This window comes from Hevea brasiliensis, chromosome 18 (genome assembly GCF_030052815.1).
Source record: "Hevea brasiliensis isolate MT/VB/25A 57/8 chromosome 18, ASM3005281v1, whole genome shotgun sequence".
In the NCBI taxonomy this organism is placed as follows: Eukaryota; Viridiplantae; Streptophyta; class Magnoliopsida; order Malpighiales; family Euphorbiaceae; genus Hevea; species Hevea brasiliensis.
This window is the reverse complement of record NC_079510.1, coordinates 46,545,356-46,561,136: the sequence shown is the minus strand read 5'-3', so window position 1 is coordinate 46,561,136 and position 15,781 is coordinate 46,545,356. Positions and strand designations below refer to the sequence as shown.

The 15,781-nt window shown below is 27.4% G+C and overlaps 2 protein-coding genes across 3 annotated transcripts; one reads left to right on the top strand and one right to left on the bottom strand.

Moving 5' to 3' along the window:
* Positions 1 to 411: 411 nt before the first annotated feature.
* Positions 412 to 2,583, bottom strand: LOC131175976 (oxoglutarate-dependent flavonoid 7-O-demethylase 1-like). 2 transcript variants are annotated; one of them, XM_058140902.1, is made up of 4 exons: positions 2,325 to 2,583; positions 1,749 to 1,990; positions 1,335 to 1,659; positions 412 to 872 (listed from the first exon to the last, which is right to left on the bottom strand). In XM_058140902.1, the coding sequence occupies exons 1-4, from the start codon at positions 2,565 to 2,567 to the stop codon at positions 612 to 614; spliced, it is 1,071 nt and encodes a 356-aa protein (XP_057996885.1). In that variant the 5' UTR covers positions 2,568 to 2,583; the 3' UTR covers positions 412 to 611. The 2 variants fall into 2 exon arrangements, with proteins under 2 accessions (XP_057996885.1, XP_057996886.1); XM_058140903.1 differs by having other exon boundaries at positions 626 to 846.
* Positions 2,584 to 14,637: 12,054 nt separating this feature from the next.
* Positions 14,638 to 15,234, top strand: LOC131175895 (uncharacterized). Its single transcript, XM_058140585.1, has one exon. It carries the CDS (start codon positions 14,638 to 14,640, stop codon positions 15,232 to 15,234), a length of 597 nt encoding a protein of 198 aa, XP_057996568.1.
* Positions 15,235 to 15,781: the final 547 nt, after the last annotated feature.

Here is a 15,781-nt window from a genome sequence, read left to right as displayed (position 1 = left end):
GTCGTAATTGCACACCCACATATGCAACTCATAACTAGCTTTTATATATATCTTTTGAAGAGTTGTTACAGTTGTCATATTATATATTTCTGCAACTTTAAAAAGAATTAAAACAAAGAGAATGAATGATCGAACGATCATATATACCACAAACTATAAGATGTCTAGCCTTCATTTCATAGACATTTAAGAGAGATTTATCTTATATAGGCATGGTTTAATATAAAAGAATTTTTGTATTTAAATTTAATTTATTATGAATTCAAGACACAATATATAATATCCATCTATTATATATACCTTGAGTAACATAAAATAACACATATTCTTTTATAATAAATACTTCATTTTTATTTCCATAAATATTTTTTATACATTGAAAAGATATATATATTACACAAACCACAATACTTTCTTTTTTTTTTTTTGTTTTAAATAAACACACAGACCATAATCCTGGGACTAATTTGTTTTTCATTGCACATGCACTATATATATACGATGGGTATAGTTTTTTTTTCTTTTTTTTTTTTAATGTGTAATTTATATTATCATCTCATCATAGATGGAGATGTCATGTATAACATTAATTGATATGGATAGATAAATAGCTAATTGCCATCCTCAATCTGAACTTTCATATGCTCCAAGTATGATTTCCCATTGAGCTTACGAGAGAGGAAATCTTTGACATATTTTTCCATCCCAATTCTTCGAAATAATGGTGGGTTTTGAGGGTTAATCAGACTAGCTGCAGGCCCAACCTCTGCCTCAAATTTGGGGTTGACGAAAAATGCAATAGAAATCCTTTCTTTCTCTGAATTCACTGCTGCCCTGTGCTCGATGCTATGGTAGAGTCCATTGCTCAAAATCTTTAAAAAACCAAAAATAAATAAATAAATGGGTTTGTCCACAGTAATATCATAAATATAAATATATATGAAAATTTATATCAAGATATGCACAATCCCTAAAGATCTTTCAAAAGAATAATTGATTAGATCATTGATTAGATCATTGTTAGAAAATGTTAGGAATATTAATAGGTATATGTCATTGCATTATAGGTGCAACTATTATTATTTTAAATTATTTTGTAAAAGGAAATTAAGCCAACAAAATAAACTATGAAGGTGACATTTAGCTAGGGTTTCTAGTTTCTATTAAAAAAAAATTAATACACAAACTAGATTCAATATACCACGTGTCTCTTTTTTTTCAAAATTAATTTTTTATACATGACTAATAATTTATTTATTTTTTATAGCATAATAATTAGTGTTTTCTTTCAGGTCAAGAGAGAAAGTTGGAGACGAAAATTAAATATGACAAACCTCAAGTATGTCTCCCACATTTACTACAAGAGAACCTTCGAGGAAGCTCACAGGGATCCAAACCCCATCCTTTTGAACCTGAAGACCATCCACTCCATTAATCTGATTGAGGATTGTGATGCCAGTTGCATCTGAATGAGGAGAAATGCCAAGAACTAGCTCTGGTTGTGGACATGGAGGATAATATGCCATCCCCACAGATTGCATCCCATCATCGAACATCTCCTCCATCTCCTTTCTGTCTATCTTCAGAGCTTTTGCCATAAAACCAACAAGCTTCATGGAAAGTTTTTGCAGTTCCAGTATATAACTTTCCAAGTTATTTCTGTTTGCGGAACACAAAATAAGTTGGTAATTAAATAACATAATTATTATTTTTTATGAAGAGAAAGGACAAGGTCAAAGACAGAAGACCTCAGAGATGAAGGGAGCTCTGGGAGAAGGTGAGTCTTTCTCCTATGGATAGGGTTGGTTATCATGGAGAGTCTATCACCCCAATCGAAAATTCCTCCTACTCTGGCCATTGTTCCATACCCTTCAAAATCACCTTGCCTTCTCTTGTATTTCATTTTCTCTTCTAATGGAAGATTATAAAATTCTTCAATCTCGTTCCTCATATTTTCCAGCAATGAAGAGCTAACTCCATGATTCACCAACTGTTTAAACCCATTTGTATCTCACAGCAGTTAGATTAATATTATTCTATATATATTGGCTGTATTTGCACTCGTCCTTTTTAAAATCATCCAGAAATTTTTTAATAAAATTAACAAATAAACATGGAAGTGTGCAAGTTTATCCAAAATCTTATATTAATCATTTACGAAAACTCTAGGCGCTTTCCTCTCCGTATTATTGGATTCTTGAAATCAAATATATATACAACTACTTGAAGCTCTAACAAATGATGGAAGAAATTAAAAACCAGGAAAAAGAAAGATAGAATTGAGAAAAACATGGAAGAAGATAAACTTGGAAAAAAGGAAAAACCTGGAAGAGGCCCCATTCTTTGCAAGTAGAGTGCAACTTCTCAAGCTCCAACTCTGCAGTTTCCTCTGAAAGCAGGAGTTTCAAGTCAATAGTGGGAACTGATGGAAAGCAATCTGCAGGCTTGAAGATTCCTTGATCAGATTGAACATAGCTTTGAGGGACTGAGACGAAAGGCTGTTTGATGAGCTCCTGAACACTGACCACAGGGGGGAAGTTGTCAACGGTGGCAGTAGCAGATGCCATATTTAGCTTGGAAAGAGTAGTGTGCAGCTATAGCACCATTTCATTGGAGCTGCATGCTTATATAGCCACAATAATTAGATAAATAATTTATGATAAAACTAATTAAAATTTTCCAAGTCTTTCACTCAACTTTAACACACGTCATCTTTAAGGATATGTATGTAGCAACTAGCAAGAACCAAATGAGTTAAGCTTGATCCGTCTTTTGACGGAAAATAATTTATTTTTGAAATATATTTTGAGGAACTTTCTTTTTATGAAAAATGGAATTATTCTCTGTTAATTTTTGAAAATTAGAAAATATTTTTCCTTGTATTTGAAAAAAAAAATTATTTTAAAATTTTTTAGGCTGAATATAAAAAAAAAAATAAAGTGTGCTTATGGCCGTTGGTAATTGATATATTAATGAATAAATATTTTATTCTATTTTCTATAGATTTATTTCTTTTATACAAATTTAAAAAGTAAAAGTAAAATTTTGACTGAAATTTAAATTTTTAGGCTCATAATCTAAAAATAATTTTAATATTATTTAGTTAAATTTTGGAAAAATATTTTTTATTTTGAAATTTAATATTAATTATAGAAATAATTAATTTCTTTATAATTATATTTTAGAATGTATTTTAAATTTATTTAATTTTGTCTTTAATCATTTATTTTTTGTTATTCTTTAACAAAATGTGACCCTAATTTTTAGAGAAAATATATTTCATTTTTAAATACAAATTTCAAATATGAATATTAAGTTACTATATTTTGCAAAAATAAAAAAATCCAACATAAATAACTTATATTAAAAAAATAATAATTTTATTGATTTGAAGAGTGATAGAGCACTTAATTTAGTCTATCAAGAAGAAGCACGCTCCACTCTTTAATAATTTATGCTTAATATATGTTTAACTTTATAGTCTTTTTATAAATTTCATTAATTTGATAATTTTTAAATTTTAATTTTTTAATAAAAAAATACACCTCATGCTATATTCCTATCAAGATAATAAAATACACATTCGAACACTTTATAAAATATGAATGAGGAGGAAGTAAATACTGATGAGAATACTCAATGGTATGCACCTAAATCTAAATTAGTTCAGCCAATGGTACGTACATACATATGTGTTTTTTGAATATTTTATATTTAAAAAAAAAATGAAATAATGAAGATATATATAAAGATGACATGGCATTAAAATTAGTGTTTTTTCATTGTTCCAAGAGACATATTAACCACAGAATTTTAAAGACATGTATTATTGTAACAATTTTCATGTAATAGTAAGCAATATCACAGAAATTTCAAAGGGTCGCACATCTTACATAGATTGGTTATAGATTAGTTGAGTGCCATATAATCTTTGAGGTATTCTAGAAGAAATTATATCATATGTTTCATAATAAATAAATAAATAAATAAATATTTAAAGTAATAAGTGTCACACCTTACCCCTCTGTAAGGCATAATATGATCCCGTAAAATACCTAATGAACTATCGAACTTCACCTACCGATAACTCATTAAGTACCCTACAAGGGATTTTAAAACAATTTTCTTATTTTTGATAAGTGGTGAGCATTTCTAATAAGTATTTAAAACATTTAGTTAAAATTAAAACTAGTTAATATTGTTGGCCCATTTTATTTTTACGCAAAATTTATAAAAATTTTGACAGAGTTTCCTCTATATTTTGAGAAAACCGTTCTTCAAATACCTGTAAAAAGCACTTCTTTTTTCTCAACCACTACTTCAATTTCATATTCAATCCCAATCAATTTCTCAACACATTTATCAACTTTCAAATTTCAAATCCACTATCCAATGATCATCAAAATATTAGCAATCCATTTCATTCAAATTAAATAAAATAGTTGTACTCATATTTCATTAGAGACAAAATAATTTATATACATTCTTACAAAATTTACATCAAAAGAAATGCAACTAAACTTTATTACAAACTTCATACAAATTTTTGTACAGCTGCTCAAGACCCATGTACATGTCCATACATTTATGTGCAATATATACATCAAAAGAAATATTTACAGTTAGGGTATAAATTATACCCGAAGACTTCAAGCTGAATGATTCCTCACACCTCAGCAGCTCAGTCTGCTGCTCTTCTAGTCTCTGTATCTGCGACAGCAATAGAAGCTATCGCTGAGTACTAGGACTCAGTGGTGCACAACATACTAAAATAATCTTTATGCAAAACTTAAAGCACATTTATTCAAAAATTTGACTAAATATGAGCATTAAACACAAAACACGAATTATGAGGTTTTAATACAAACCAAGTTCATTTTAAAGTATCAAAACACATTTCATAAAACCCACAGTTAGATCATGCCATTCGAAACAAATAGAATCTCAATAGCCAGAGGCTAAAGAGAAATCACATGAATCTCAATAGCCAGAGGCTAAAGAGAAATCACATCACAAGGCTAGCTAGCTCAAATATATGGATATCCATTCACATCCTCTTCTACTGGCACACCTCAACACTTCTCCAGAGAAGGAATCAAAATTCGAAACTAATTACCCCCACTAGTCGTGCTAGTGAGGTGTTCAAATATATGGTCATGACACTGTGGTTTCAAAACTTATCTTAACAATTTGCTAAACATTGTCATTTCAAATATACACAATAACTTTCAACAATTTAAGTCAAAACATCATAACTAATATCACAAATAAATTTTCAACAATTCAAGCAAATGTAAAATACATATTTCATTCACTTTATCAATACATTTTAAAGCATAGTGATGTTGTGCACAAACCTCAAACGAGTCACTTGTTGGCCTTGACTCGACTCCTCGGGTTCTGTCCCGGTATTCTTTTCCACTGAAATATGCAATTTTATAATGTTTCAGTACTAGAACTTAAAATAAATCCAAAATAAACTTAGCTTCACATTTACCTAGCTCTAACGTGTTAAATTCGACGTTTTTGAAATTTTATGTTTCGGGTTACTATTCACTGCACTATTCAAGTCAAATTATTGACTTTCTAAGGCTTAATAGGTATGGGAACTCCAGCTTCACCCACATACCACATTTTTGTCATTAAACTTGTTGGTTTTAGTCATTTTCTCAAAGCTTAGGTCATTTTGGCAAAATTGCCAATTTTCAGTTTTGGTGCTCCGAAGTTGCATTGTTCCATTGGTCGATCTACTGTTGAAATTTGACAAAACTTCCTTCATAGAAAATGTTCCTTATTGTCTTAAGTGTATTCTCATTTTTGGATCACCTCAATCGGAGTTTTGTAGCTCAAGTTATGGCCAAAATACTATTACTGTTCACGTGTACTGTTCATGCTGAGATTTTGGGTTCTGACAGATTTTGATCCAACTTTGTTCAGTAATTTGGTCAAGTTAAGTTCATAATTTGGTCTAACTTTCTTCATATGAAATGTTCTACTATGTCTTATGTTTCCATCGGTTCAAGAATCGATTATTCGGAGTTTTCTAGAAAGAGTTATAGCCATTGGAACTTTACTGCTCAATGGGAATTCTGCAGAGTTGCAGGTTTGGTAACTCAACTTTGCTCAATAATTTGAATGGGTTAATGGCATAATTTGGGGTGATGTTCTTCATAAAAGTTTTAGGTCTATATCTCATCTAATAACTGGCCAAATTTCAGGTCAATTTGACCTGTCTAGGTCGAGTTATGACCAAATGAACAGTTACTGTTCATTTGGACAGTTTGGTGCAGTGGCAGCCTGCTCTCATTTCACTTTGGTCAATTGGTTCACTCAGTTTTAGTCAGTTTTTGGCCATGGTTCCTTGATGAAAATTGTGCCCTTTTATGTCTATTTTCATCCTTAATTGGTGGCATATCAATTGGGCTTGTAAAATTCCCGTTTTGGTCCTTCAAAGTGGGTTTTGTCATGCTGCCAGCAGCATGACCATTTGACCTACGAATTTGGTTTTCATTTTCACAATTTCCACACATCTCTTTTGGTCATTATTGACCATTTTTCATCTCACAATAGACCAAAGTCATCATTTAAGCATTTCTCCAAAATTTGGTTCACAAACCCTAGCCTCCAAACCCTAATCTCCTTCACCTCATGCCTTTAACTACATTTAATGGTTTTAATGCTAATCATTCAACTAAGTATGGTTCCTAAACTCATTCAAACCCATTAAATTCATGCAATTCATACTCCCTTTAGGCTGGCTGAAAATTCACTAATAGTCCTTCCCCCATATATTCACTTCATTTAATAAATTCTAAGCTCATTTTAGGTAATAAGCATGCACTTAAAATAGAATTTGAAGGTTAGAATACCAACCTTAGGTGAAGCCTCTAATCTTTACTCTTTGTTCCAACTTCACACTTTTTATTTCCTCTATTCTTCCTTTCTATACTCTTCAAGATGCAAGAATGAAGTTTTTAGGTGGGAGTTATGTTGATTAGGTGAAGAAAATTAAGCTTAATGTAAGCTTAAGGAAAGATTTTTCATGGGAGCTTATGGAGGAGATGGGGTGAAAACAAGGGAGAAGAAGAAGACTTTTCTATTATTTTTTTGTTTTATTTTCTTTAATCTTATCCCCTTTTTTAAGACCAAAAATCCCAAATTAATAAAATAAATTAATTAATCCTTTATGACATCACCTTTGACTTTTCTAACTTCTTTCTTTTCTTTTTTTTTCTATTTATTTTTTTCTATTAGTTCTTTAATTTAATTCTTGATTCCGAAATTTTCTTTTCTTCGTTTTTATTTGACAGTTAGGTCAGGAGTCAGCTCTCGGGGTCAATTGACCAAATTGCCCATCGCCGGTTCATCCCGGTTTGTAAATAATCCAATATTTCTTCCGGCTCTCTGACCTAATTATTTGACTGACTTAACAGTTCTTTTTCGTGATTTTCTCTTTTTCACTGTGTTCATAAGGGTCCTAAGGACCGCAGCGTCACTTTTTACGGTTCGAAATTTGAGTTTAAAACGACTCCGCAGTCATTCCCGAGGAGGTCACTCATCGCTGTGACTCTCGGCTCGTTTAACCTCTTATGTTCTATTTTTCTTATTTATAGTTAACTAACTAAACATTACCAATTATTTGTGTTTATGGTTTATCTAATTGTCTTGAGTGTGGTTCTAATCCCCTTAATTGTTCGGACCGACACCGGTCACCGGAATAGTGAAATATACCAGGCTATGCAAACGGGGGTGTTACAATAAATATTGAGTGCAATTGTTAAAAAGGATAGTTATGAATTCAGAAGACATTAATTTTCTATTTACTGTAAAATTTGTAATTATTGATAATTTTTATCAATAATTTTTAATTGATATATTTAAATACTTTTAATCATAATAAATTAAAATTTATATATCTTTCTATCTTATTTATAATTTACATTTTCAAATTCGATTATTTTCATTATCTAACTTTTGGAGGTTAGATTTTGAATTAATTTTTTTTGCACATATATTATCTTAGAGTGGATGAAACAAATTATGAAAACATATTAGATTATGAAAACATATAGTGAATTTTTTAGTTTATTTTTCAATAATTGAAATTATGAAATACAAACTTCTTTAAAAAAAAAAATTGAAATTATAATATAAAAACATAAGAACACCACTAAAAGTCTTAGCAGCAAAACAAAATTTAATGGCGTCAGTAGATCAAGAATTGTTTTTAGTCAATATATAAAAAATAAATATATTAAAATTTAAAAATATAATATTATTTTTTTATAATTAGATTCAATGAAATTTAATATTTTAAAAAATTATAAAAAAGTATACATATTTCTTTAAATAAATAAATAGATTATCAATTTATCACATATAACATTTTCTATTTTTTCTCGATAAAGTTAATTATTAAAAAATGACACTAAATTTTTAAAAATGACAACTTTTTGAATAGACAATATGCTTTTTTATTTTAATTAATTTTAATTTTTTTAAAAAATATAATAATTAAATTTATGAGGAATCAACATTTATAAATACATATATTTACAAATAATATAATAGAAAAAAAGGATTAATTGACTCCTATTTTGTCACCTACAATGATGTCATTAATTTTGTAAAACTAACATAAGCCTTCAATTTAAATTTTAAAACCTGCTTCTTCGTTCCAATTTAAGTGATATTTTTTAATTAAAAAAAGTTATTCCACTTTATTTATTTTTTATAAAAATTAAAAATTATTAATTATTTTTTTAAAATTTTGCATGCATCAATCTTTTTTTTTTTAACTGCGTTTCACTATCTTAATTAAATATAAAAATACTTTATTTTTTTAATAAAAATAAAATTATTTAATTATTTTCTTAATCATAAAAATCTTAAAAAGAACGAGTGCCTGTGCAGCTCCAAACTTGTAACAAAGGTGTAGCAAAATAACGTAGCAATGTCACTGAATGCCTTAAAAAAGCCAATGCAAAGATTAAATGGAGCAATCAGTCGCTCATTTTCTTGCCAATAAATTTTATTTACTGGTCAAAATAATCACCATCAGATGATAGAAACAGAAATTAAGAGAGTTTGAATAGTCGATTTCATGTTATTGACACTTATTTGCATAATTGGTCGAGCATGTAACCAAATAAATAAATAAATAAATCATTACGTTTATTTTATAAAAAATATTTTTTATCTTTTAGTATATAATATATTTAAAAAATAAATTAATAAAAAATATATATTTTTATTGCAAAAATAAATTATTTAAAAAAATATTTAAATATAAATTATTAATTTAATATTATAATTAAATAATAAAAAATATTTTCTTAACAAATAACTTTTATAAAAAAATATTTTTATATATAATTTATTTTTCATAAAATAAATGAATTTATCATAGAAAATAACTTATATATAAAAAAAATTTATAAAAAATATATTTTTTAAAATTTTTTATTATAATATAAAATTAATAATATGAATTTATTTTATGCATAAAAATATATTTATATTATTAAAATTAAAAAATTAAAAAATAAATTTTTTTAAATGAAAATTATTTTCTTTGAAAATGGTTTATTTTTTTATTAAAAAAATGTTCTGTTAATTAATATTTTTAAATTCTCCTAATATCATAAAATATAAAAATAGCATGGTACTTTGGAGGTACTATAGAATGATTTTAGAATGAATAAGTAATAATAATAATAATAATAATAATAATGAAAAAAAAGGTCATTATCGTACAATAAAAAATTGTTATTGGATGAATAAAAGTAGAGTTGTGAAGTACATAATGCTTAATTATCGTTGATGGTTTCCGCAAATAAACAAAGATCAGAGAAAAGTAAAAGCGAAAAATCAATCCACGAAAATGAAAGTAATTAAACATGCATTTCATAATGCATAAATACCTTTCAACTTTGTCCCCCCAACTTATCCATGCTAAAATTAATGATTTTCAATTTCAGTTCTCTATTTGGAAACATTATAAAACTAATTTTTTAGTTCTTATTTGAAAAATTGACATATATGAATACGAAACCCTATTATTCATTCTTCTAAACTTTCCTGGAAAAACTACTTAATTTTCTACAATAAACGGTCCTAAAGGTTTCTAAAAATAATGATTTAATCTCTATTATTCCAAAAAAAATGTATTTTATTTTGATGAATTTACAATGGAACAATGAAATTTGTAGAATAAAATATATTAATTTTTATTTTATTTACTTAATCTACTTAATTCAATAATTAAAGTTTTATTACTTTAAAAGAAAATTTTTTTTATTATACTTTATTCCTTAACTTTTAAAGCGGGTGTACACTTTAATAATTAATATAATAAAACATTTTAATCTCTTAAAATTTATGTTTTACAAAAGTTTATTTGTTTAAAATGAAAATATTATCAATTAAATTTTTATAAATAATTTGTAATGTGGAAAAATAAATGTGAGTTCTTAAACAATTGAAATAAATATAATTAAAAATTATATAAAAATCTTGTGTGATGATATATTTAGAAATTATTAATTCATATTTCATTGAACCATTAAAATTTCATTGCAATATTTTATTATAATATGCATTTTACTCTTAAAAGTAAAAAAACTCGAGGTAAATCAATCTGTAAGTGAATTGATTTTTCAAAATCTCAAATTAATTATATAAAATATAAATATATGTAAATTATACAAAAATAAAAATTTTATTAAAATTATTATAATTTTAACGATAATCCATTTATATCCTTTGTTAACTTTCTTGAATTCTTTCTTAGGTTTGGATGTCTTTTCATAGATTTTTTAATTTCCGACAGACTCTATGCATGTGTTCTTTTTCTTTTGGCGGTTTGTTTTTGTTAGGCATTGAACCTGCTCTCTGAGAAGGGAAAAAAAAATGATATTGATGAATTTATGAATTTCAAATAAAATATTTTATTTTGTTAGGAGGATTTGAGACATTAATTATTTATTGATTTAAAAAAAAAAAACTTATAATCAGAGGTGGCAAGCAGCCAGCTTGGGTATATATAGGTTTGTATCATTTAGATTTGGACTGACTTAGCATATAATCTTGAATAATGGTTTTTTACATGTAAGTTTAAGATAAATTGTAGATTAATTTGAGTTATTTGTTAAATATTTTACATTAAAAAAGTTAAATTAAATTAAATTCAAGTTAAACCATTGATTATAAATTATTTTGAGTCAAAATAATGATTTGCTTTGAAATCATAATTTAATGATGATTTACTTTGGGATAATCATTTTACTCCTTTAATTTTTGTGATGATCTGTTTTTTTATCTATATTATGGAGTCATTGTGCTTATCTTTTAATAAGAGTATAATACGAGATGTAAATTTTCTTTTTAATTAATATAAAATTAAAAATTTAATAATTATTAGATTGAATTTATCGAAAGATCATGAAGTTATATTCACTAGATGGAGCACGGTTCTCGTTGATTAATAACTTAAGTATTTTATTAATATTATTAGATCTTTTAAATTAATATAACAATAATAATAATTATTATTTATATAAATAATTTATTTTACATGTATTTATATAAAAATATAGTAATACAAAATTTTTTACTTCAAAATTATATTATATCCCATTTAATAAAAACTATTTTTTTTTAAAAGAGTTTTCTTAAACTTAACTCTTTATGGGAATAAAAAATTAATTATTTTCCATATGAGGATGCACTATCCTTTTTTTTTTTTATATATAGAAATGAAAAAAAATTATTAATTAAAAATAGTATATAAATAAAAATATAAATTAATATATTATAATTTTATATAAATAAAATTAATCACTCACGCATAGATTGTACGCTCCACTTTTACTCCATTATCTTCTAAATTGCTTCAAAATTTAGATCTTATATGGAAAAGAAGATTTACACTTTATAAAGTACACTTTTGAAGAAAATAAAATATTTCAATAATAAAAACATATAAAAGTTTCATGAAAAGATAAAGAACACCATAAAATTTAAAATCTATCACTAATAATAAATTTTAAAATTTATTTAATCAAAATCTATTAATAATAATAAATTTAAAAAGATATATTTAAAATTTATTTTAAATAAACATAAATCTTAAAATGAATATATAAAGAAACTGTTGTTATCGGTGAAAATACATTATTAAAGATAAAATCAAAGGAAAAAAAAATATAAAAGAAAAATAATTTAAAGAGAAGGAGAGCCCCACTCTAGAAGATTTTTTTTAAGTCAAAATTCATGTGCCTGAGGGCACATTATCTTTAAAAACATAATAATAGTGTTTGATTGAGATGTTTCTGATGGGTTTTTAAAAAAAAAAATAAATTAAATTGTTAATAAAATAATTTTTCAAAATTTTTTTAATTGAATCTATTTTTTTTTTATAAAGAATCGGAATTTAATAATACAGAAAATAGTAAAATGTCGCCGGTTGGCACACGTCAAGATAGCATAATAGAGGATTAAAAATTCTATTTTAAAGAAATATATTAAGTGCTAAGAAAGGCATTTCCAAAGTCGCTACCACTGGAAACAAAAACGCGATTAATTGCAATTAATAAAGAAAGAGGATGAGATGCATGTGGTTTGACAAAGTGTACTACTATACTATTTCACACCAAAACCACGTTTCTGATTGCGAGTTGTTTAAAGTCTACGTGTGAACTCGTCAGCGATGACGACAAATTCCAACCATTTATCAGCCTCCACATGGACGATTGGATACTCTCTCTTCATTTTCTTAGCGATTTATCACCTCCTTTTACTATTTACCCTTTCATCATTTTTGTGGATTAGGTTCCACTCAACGAAGCTTAACATTATCTAAAAATTTTCAAATTATTAATATATTATATTGATATAAGGAAATATACTTTTAAATTTATAAAAAAAAAATCAATTTCAATATATATTGAAATTGATTTTTTTTAATAAATTTAAAAATATATTGAAATTGATTTTTTTTAATAAATTTAAAAGTATATTTCCTTATATCAATATAATATATTAATATCTTGAAAATTTTTAGATAATGTTAAGCTTCGTTGAGTGGAACCTAATCCACAAAAATGATGAGATATATAATATTAGACCTAAGTGTTTTAACCCATATTTTGATGATAATAAATAATTAATGTGCTGTTAATATATTTTAAAAGTATTTGTGTTGAGTTTGTAGGCACTAGATTTAAAATTGTCAAATTACTTCGAATCAAGATTAAGAAAGAGTAAGATAAGAAAACAAATATTTATGAGACCCTACAATGTAACTTTTATTTATTATATATCTTGTAAATCTCATTTAATTAATTATATTGGCTCAAATTTAGGTAGTACTAAGAATATCTTGTTCAATTTATTTTTCACCTAATTCTTTATCAAGGAAAAATTAAATAAAATTTTCAAAAATGTAAAATTAATTTTGAAAAGTATTTTAGTTGCAAAATACATTGAATTAGCTTTTCAATGGTTCAAACAGATCAAAAATTCGAGTTTAGATCAAAAAGTTATGAGTTTTTAAACTCTTAATTTCTTAGTATCTTTACTTGTAACTTTTTCTTGACCAAGGGAGAGTAAAATGAAAATTTCACATTTGGGAAATGCAAATATGTTTATGAAAGTGTTTTCATTGAAAATTTTATCAAATTAGCTTTCCAACGGTTCAAAAGGATTGAAAATCCGAGTTCCGGTCAAAAAGTTACGCATTTCTGAAGCCTAAGTGCCTTTTTGACACTTTCTGTCTAGAGAGCACTTTGGCAGCCGAAAGTGAGAAGTTCGGCTGTCGAAATTCACTCTTTAAATTATGATTTTTGAGCATTAAAAGCCATTTTATCCATAGAGCACTCCGGCAGCCGAAAGTGGGAACTTTAGCAACCAAAAGTGACTTTTTAAAAGCTATTTTTTGGCGCTTCAACCTTCGGCAACCGAAGTAAATAACTTCGGCAGCCGAACCTGGGTTTTTGCAACTCGACAAAACAGAGTTTTGGGTGGTTGAACGGCTAGTGTAGCATTTAATGCACCCCCAACGATTATTTTCTTGCAAAAACTATAAATAGGCACCATTTACGACTGAAAACAAGTTTTTAACAATAATATTTTTGGAAATTTATTGTGTTCTAAAGATTTTCTTTATTCTCTCTCTCTAAAACTTGAGCTACCATAGTTAATGTTGAGAACTTGATATTTGAGTTGTAAATTCTTTGTTCTGAGAGTTTATTCAAGATTATTGTGAGTACTTATTGTAATTTTGAGTGTGATAGAGCTTTAAATAGCTATTGAGTGTAAAGAGATTTATAAAAGAGCAAGGGTTTACTCTTGTGATGATTGTAAGGGGTTTATTCTTCACCTAAAGAAGAATTTTACTGGAGTTGACTCTCAAGGAGGGCCTTGAAGAGAGGAAGTAGGCTTGGGATAGCCGAACCTTTATAAATCTCTTGTGTCATCATTCTTCCTTTATTCTTCTTTGTGTTTAAATTTCTTTTAATCTTTAATTTTGCAATTAGAACCTAATTCACCCTCATCTTGGGTTGCTACAAGGGACAATAAGTGGTATCAGAGCTAGTCTTCATTCTATAAGATTTAATTATCTTGGAGTAAAGATCAATGGCAAACCTCAACGCACAAAAAGGTCTATCGGTGGTAAGAACTCCTTTCTTTGATGGTAATGACTTCTTGTATTGGAAAAATAGGATATATTATTTCCTTAAATCAGAAGGGGTTGACTTGTGGGATGTTGTAGAAAATGGGCCATTCACCCCAACTAAAATTGTGGATGGTGTGCATGTAGCTAAACATAACGGTGAATGGAGTGAGCAAGAGAAAAGAAGATTGGCTTTAAATGATAAGGCTATTCAAGTTCTATTTTGTGCATTAAATATAAGTGAATATAATAAAGTGTGTATGAAGTCTACTGCAAAAGAAATTTGGGATGCCTTGGTGATTACTCATGAGGGTACTAGTCAAGTAAAGGAGAATAAGATGGATTCCCTCATCTATCAATATGAATTATTCAAGATGAAGACAGATGAAACCATAAGTGAGATGTATGATAGATTTGTGGAGATTAAAGGAGGAATTAAATCCCTTGGAAAGACATTCACAAATGAGGAGCTAGTAAAGAAGATTTTAAGAAGTCTTCCTAAGGAGTGGCTACCCAAAGTAACTTTATTAAAGGATTCCAAGGACTTAAGCAAGGTATAACTTGATGAGCTCTTAGGAAATCTCATTGACTATGAGATGACCCTCAAAAGAGAGCAAGTGGAGGAACCTAACAAAGCCAAAAAGACCATTGCCTTTAAAGTATCTTCTGAAAACTCAAGTGATGAAGATGATGAGTTTGATGAGGAAGAATTGGCTCTAGTGACAAGGAGAATAAGGAAGATGTTCTTCGAAAATAAGAAGTTCATCCCAAAAAGGATCTTTAAGAAGGACAAGGGTGAAAGTAGCAAGAGGGATCCTCCCATATGCTTTGAATGCAACAAGCTGGGTCACATTAGAGTGGATTGTCCCAAATTGAAGAAGCTTTTCAAAAAGTTCAAGACGAAGGCACTTAAAGCAACATGGGATGAATCAAGTGACTCTGAAGATGAGGAGATTGGTGATCAAGTTGCCCAAATGTGCTTCATGGCAATGGAGGAAAGCTCCAATGAGGTAACTTTAAATGATGATGTTGTTGAATTTTCTTATGATGAACTAGTTAATGCACTTGAAGTTATGAATGATGAACTTGAGTTGAGTTATAAGAAAA